General features: G+C 46.6%; 1 protein-coding gene across 1 annotated transcript in view; it reads left to right on the top strand.

Moving 5' to 3' along the window:
* The first annotated feature begins 2,891 nt into the window (after positions 1-2,891).
* Positions 2,892-6,292, top strand: part of LOC120064677 (collagen alpha-1(II) chain) — a 67,434-nt gene continuing 64,033 nt past the window's right edge. Inside the window, exon 1 of the mRNA XM_039015299.1 lies at positions 2,892-2,982. Within this exon, the coding sequence (XP_038871227.1) occupies positions 2,892-2,982 (91 nt within the window). The remainder of the gene's footprint in view (positions 2,983-6,292) is intronic.

The following is a 6,292-nucleotide window of genomic DNA, read 5'->3' on the forward strand; positions in this document are numbered from 1 at the left end:
TTCCAGACCATGTTTTAAGATTTGACATTACTGTACACTCACCGGCCACTTTATTAGGTACACCTATCTAGTACTGGGTAGGACCCCCTGTTGCCTCCACAACAGCCTGAATTATTCACGGTGTTATACGTTAAGAGATGCCCTTCTGCACACCACTGTTTGAAACAGCTGTTATTTGAGCAGTTGTGGCCTTTCTGTTAGCTTGAATGATTCTGGACATTATCCTCTGACCTCTCTCATTAACAAGGTGTTTTTGCCCACAGACCTGCCGCTCACTTAATGTGTTTTGTTTATCGCACCATTCTCTGTCAACTCTTGAGACTGTAGTGCATTAAAATCCCAGGAAGGCAGCTGTTTCTGAGATGCTGGAATCACCATGTGTGGCATCAACAATCATACCACGGTCAAAGTTGCTTAAAAAAATCCTACAGTTGATTCTGAGTTACATAGACAAATGCCATGTTTGAGAAGCCTAAATGCCATTTTTGAGAAGCCTAAATGCCATGTTTGAGAAGCCTAAATGCCATGTTTGAGAAGCCTAAATGCCATGTTTGAGAAGCCTAAATGCCATGTTTGAGAAGCCTAAATGCCATGTTTGCGAAGCCTAATGCCATGTTTGAGAAGCCTAAATGCCATGTTTGAGAAGCCTAAATGCCATGTTTGAGAAGCCTAAATGCCATGTTTGAGAAGCCTAATGCCATGTTTGAGAAGCCTAAATGCCATGTTTGAGAAGCCTAAATGCCATGTTTGAGAAGCCTAAATGCCATGTTTGAGAAGCCTAAATGCCATGTTTGAGAAGTCTAAATGCCATGAAGCCTAAATGCCATGTTTGAGTAGTCTAAATGCCATGAAGCCTAAATGCCATGTTTGAGTAGCCTAAATGCCATAAAGCCTAAATGCCATGAAGCCTAAATGCCATGAAGCCTAAATGCCATGTTTGAGAAGCCTAAATACCATGTTGATGTCACCAACATCTTCTCTCTCCATCTTGAAGAGTAACACCTTTGTGTCAGATTCCTGGGCCCCCTCAGCCTCCGGTTCCTGTCCCCTTCACCCTCACCCTTCACTCTTCCCAGGCCAAGGAGCAGGGGTTCATTCCTTCCGGCCAATCTTTCACCGATCCCTCCTTCCTTCCCATCATTCCCTCCAAGAACCCAGATCCCAGGTCCCATTCCCAGCCAACGTTCCCTCCCCTCTGGTTTATGCTGTAGAAGGCCCTCCCCTCTTGTCCAGGCCCCATTCCCTTCCCCTCTGCTGGTCCTGGCTTCAGAGGCCCCATTTCCTTCCCCTCTGCTAGTCCTGGTTTCAGAGGCCCCATTCCCTTCCCCTCTGCTAGTCCTGGTTTCAGAGGCCCCATTCCCTTCCCCTCTGCTAGTCCTGGCTTCAGAGGCCCCATTCCCTTCCCCTCTGCTAGTCCTGGCTTCAGAGGCCCCATTCCCTTCCCCTCTGCTAGTCCTGGCTTCAGAGGCCCCATTCCCTTCCCCTCTGCTAGTCCTGGCTTCAGAGGCCCCATTCCCTTCCCTCTGCTAGCCCTGGCGTCAGAGGCCCCATTCCCTTCCCCTCTGCTAGTCCTGGCTTCAGAGGCCCCATTCCCTTCCCCTCTGCTAGTCCTGGGATCAAAGGCCCCATTCCCTTCCCCTCTGCTAGTCCTGGGATCAGAGGCCCCATTCCCTTCCCCTCTGCTAGTCCTGGCTTCAGAGGCCCCATTCCCTTCCCCTCTGCTAGTCCTGGCTTCAGAGGCCACATTCCCTTCCCCTCTGCTAGTCCTGGCTTCAGAGGCCCCATTCCCTTCCCCTCTGCTAGTCCTGGTTTCAGAGGCCCAATTCCCTTCCCCTCTGCTAGTCCTGGCTTCAGAGGCCCCATTCCCTTCCCCTCTGCTAGTCCTGGCTTCAGAGGCCCCATTCCCTTCCCCTCTGCTAGTCCTGGCTTCAGAGGCCCCATTCCCTTCCCTCTGCTAGTCCTGGCTTCAGAGGCCCCATTTCCTTCCCCTCTGCTAGTCCTGGCTTCAGAGGCCCCATTTCCTTCCCCCTCTGCTAGTCCTGGGATCAGAGGCCCCATTCCCTTCCCCTCTGCTAGTCCTGGCTTCAGAGGCCCCATTTCCTTCCCCCTCTGCTAGTCCTGGGATCAGAGGCCCAATTCCTTCCCCCTCTGCTAGTCCTGGGATCAGAGGCCCAATTCCCTTCCCCTCTGCTAGTCCTGGCTTCAGAGGCCCCATTCCCTTCCCCTCTGCTAGTCCTGGCTTCAGAGGCCCCATTCCCTTCCCCTCTGCTAGTCCTGGCTTCAGAGGCCCCATTCCCTTCCCCTCTGCTAGTCCTGACTTCAGAGGCCTCATTTCTTTCCCCCTCTGCTAGTCCTGGCTTCAGAGGCCCCCCTTCCTCCGATATTCGGCTAAATCTGTGCATCACACTGAACAGCGAGCACCTTTCAGCGTAGGTCTATAGCGGAACTGTGGGAGGGGGAGGGGAGCCAGACAAGTTGGATAGATTTTTTTCCTCACTTTTTGGGTACCCCTTTTCAGTAGCACATGGAAGAAGGAGGGGTCTGAGCCGGGTGGAAGAATAGAACTTCAGGACAGACAGAATGGGAGGGAAGGGGGCTCGGATTACAGCTTGACTGGGGGTAAGGGGCTGGACTGATATTTGGGAATATACAAAGATTCATTGAAGGCAACGGACACATAAAACTGCAGTGCCTGATCTGACGCGGGCCGGTACTACGTTTCTGCAGGGGTCTGGGTCTGGCTTCCTCGTCGTTTTTTTGGAAGGTGGTTGAATGTATGGTTCGGCTCTGTAACTTGAAACACAAAAAAAAGAGAGAGAGAAGTCTCCGTCGCCAACGTCGTCCCTTCATCTGCTTCTCCCCCAAAGGCACTGCATGTCTAATATTTAGACATGTTCAGCTTTGTGGATTCGAGGACTGTACTGCTACTTGTAGCAACCCAAGTCGTTCTATTAGCCGTTGTCAAATGTCAGGAAGAAGACCGTAAGTGGAAGTTTTTTTTCTCTAAAAGATTGATTTGAAAGAAAGTGAGTGGAATTTATTGAAATGCTAAATTAACTGAAACAGAATGTCAAATGCAACTTTTGAGAACTTTTATGACTTTACTTGTGAGGAAAGTTTCGTAAATCCCTGGCAATAAGTCACATATATTTGGGATACTTATCCATTGTAAATAGGATATTTCTTTTATTTGTAATTGTTGTTAATTGTTTTTCTGCTTGAGGCGATGTAGTTGTAGGATCTGTATATTCACGGTTAAGCATGGGGTATGCGCAATTATTCCCATTCCACCGCGCCACGAAAGGTGGATGGATAAAGGAAAGGTGTTTTTGGAGCATAATTACTATTTTAACCAATATTCAATATCAGAGATCAATAGAATTTCAATGATTTGCGTAAAAGTGATGGACTCAATCTTGAGTTACTGACAGTTTTCATTTTGTTGGTCCATGTGCAATAAGGTGATATGAATGAATAATGTGCTGTCTAAGACTCTGGGTTATTGGAGACTCTAAAACGTGTCACTGATTGTACGCTCTCAGTTCAGTACGAGAGTGATTGCAAAAACAGAAAAGTTGTACGGAAATTCCACTATATGCCACATATATCGAGCCGTGAACTCTGACGAGTTATCCCCCACCCCGTCTCCTCTCACGAGTTGCGCTGCTGCTGGACCGGACACCTGCGGGTACTTTGGAGACATTCCAAAAGCGCTTTGACACAGATTATTTTTTTTAATTTGACACCAACTTCGTTCATTTTGAAACGAAGCAAAGGTGCTCAGGCTCAAAGGCCTTTGGGTGAAAACGCGTTAACATTCCTTTGCTCTCAGGGAGCACCAAGGCGAATCCAGGCGTGTTGAAGCGGAATGGTGGACTATAGCGAATATCTTTCTATGCCAAAACCTGCGAATTATTATATGAATATCCCAACCAGCCTCATCATAAAATACCCATACCCGTACACAAGGCCCTGATATTCTGAAATCGTGATTCTATGCCACTTGAAACCCCACTTGAATCCCTCCCTATAACATTGTCCACATTGACGAAGCGATATTGGGACTTGTCTGGCTTTGCAATAAATTCAATCGATTAAACGTAACAATTTGAAATTATGATTTCATCCCTAAAAACTGTATCGGCTATTTATGGGGGCAGTTGAGAGTGTATGATGGTGGACGGAGGCCAGGAATGATGGTCCATCCATATGATTTTAGTGTTTCCATCTGGTTCCTAGATTAACGCCTCGATCAGACCGACTGGGCCAGGCATAAATACTCTGTAATACGTTCTGCTGTTTTTTTTATTTTTTATTATCTAAAACAAATTTTTTACTAGATATGTCTGCAACAAAAGTTCGACATTCACATTTTACTACTATTTCTGTCAAGTCTACGGATACAATTTGATGCATACATTGGATAAATCCAAATACACAATCGGTGTGATCTAGCAGCCCAACCTCACATTCAATTCGCGCATATATATGTACAAAATGTATTTCAGCAGATTTTGATCGAGGCATAACCCAGTCAGCGGCAGTGACCTTAATTAAGAGGGAGAACGAACGATAGTCTGGAATGAGGACTACTGGAAAACAATATTATTAAAGAGAGAGAAGGTTTGTTAGTATTTTTCAGCTAAGGCGCATTGTTTCATGCGTAAGAGCTCAGACGAAATAAGGCAACAAAATGACAATAGTAGAGTAGCAGAGAGGAGAGGGGGAAAGGGGGATACCTAGTCAGTTGTACAGCTGAATGCATTCAACTGAAGTGTGTCTTCTGCATTTAACCCAACCCCTCTGAATCAGAGAGGATATGGTAGGGGTTTGAAAAATATAGAAAGAGAAAAGGAAAAATGTGTTGTCCCCCAAAAAACATGAGACAGTCAAGTTATCCTCTCGGAGAAGACTGAGACCCCTGGAATATAATGCAAGTTGATGTTCTGCTGAGAGAGGGAGAGAGAGGGGGAGAGAGAGGGAGAGATAGGGAGAGAGAGGGAGAGGGAGAGAGGGGAGAGAGAGAGAGAGAGGGGGAGAGAGAGAGAGAGAGAGGGAGAGAGAGAGAGGGAGAGAGGGGAGAGAGAGAGAGAGAGAGGGGGAGAGAGAGAGAGAGAGAGGGAGAGAGAGGGAGAGAGAGAGAGAGAGAGGGAGAGAGAGGGGAGAGAGAGAGGGAGAGAGAGGGGGAGAGAGAGAGAGGGAGAGAGAGGGGGGGGAGAGAGAGAGAGCTACTGGAGGAAAAACGTCTGACTTGGACGTGCTAGGAAGTCCTAAAGAGGTCGGAGCGGCTAGAGTCCGCAAGACTAACAGGCTCAAATGGGAGCAGTAGCTCCAGTACCTGGTTTGGCATCAAGTCACTGCAAGGTGGAGGAGGTCAAACCTCTACCTTCACCTCTCAGTCCCTGGCCATGGAATGATAGGCCTATGTGGAGAGAGCTGAGCAGAGTGAGGAGGGATATCAATGGTGGGTTGCACACTGTTCCCTATTTAGTGGTCAAACGTAGTGCAGGAAATAGTCAATAGGGTGTTGGGCCCTGGTCAAAAGTAGTACCTTAAATAAGGACGAGAATGCCATTTGAGACGCAGACCTACCTATATCCCCATGCCATGAAGGATAGGCATATGGAGGTTTGGATGGCTATGGAGGTATTCTATACTCCACCAGCAAGTTCCAATGAACTAATTCAGCTGGGAAGCACAGTTAAAACGAAAAACTCCACCCCAAAAACAATCTTTTGGTATTTGATTCATTAGTCCATTGTTGATACAGTCCCAAAATGTTTTGCATCATTTTGGGACTGTATCAACAATGGACTAATGAAACAAATACCAAAATATATATTTATTTGTGTCGAATTCCTTTAACTCCAATATCCTCCTCTGCCACACACCCGTATTCACTTTAACATGGTCCATCCTCCATTTCTCTCTTCCCAGGGGAAACAGTTGCCTGTAGCCAACACATGAAGAGTGCAGCACAGATTAGGCCTATCCGTATGTTTTCAATAAAGGACCGTAGTTTATGATTACCACTTGTCCCATGCATTCATTAAGGCCAACTATAATAAATTAGAAAAGAATAGAACAGACTAGAATATAATAGATACTTTATTGAAATGTTTTTCTACAGATATTGAACATTTTGATTAATCAGAGCTTCAATAGGCCTTACATTTGAGCCTGTGATGCACAATTGAGGAGATAGGCCCATATTAATTGACCTCTTAGAAAACAATATCATGTAGGCCAACAGGTATGTGAATGAAAGCTGTCCTTTCTCCATTCCTTGACG

This window comes from Salvelinus namaycush, chromosome 20 (genome assembly GCF_016432855.1).
Source record: "Salvelinus namaycush isolate Seneca chromosome 20, SaNama_1.0, whole genome shotgun sequence".
In the NCBI taxonomy this organism is placed as follows: domain Eukaryota; kingdom Metazoa; phylum Chordata; class Actinopteri; order Salmoniformes; family Salmonidae; genus Salvelinus; species Salvelinus namaycush.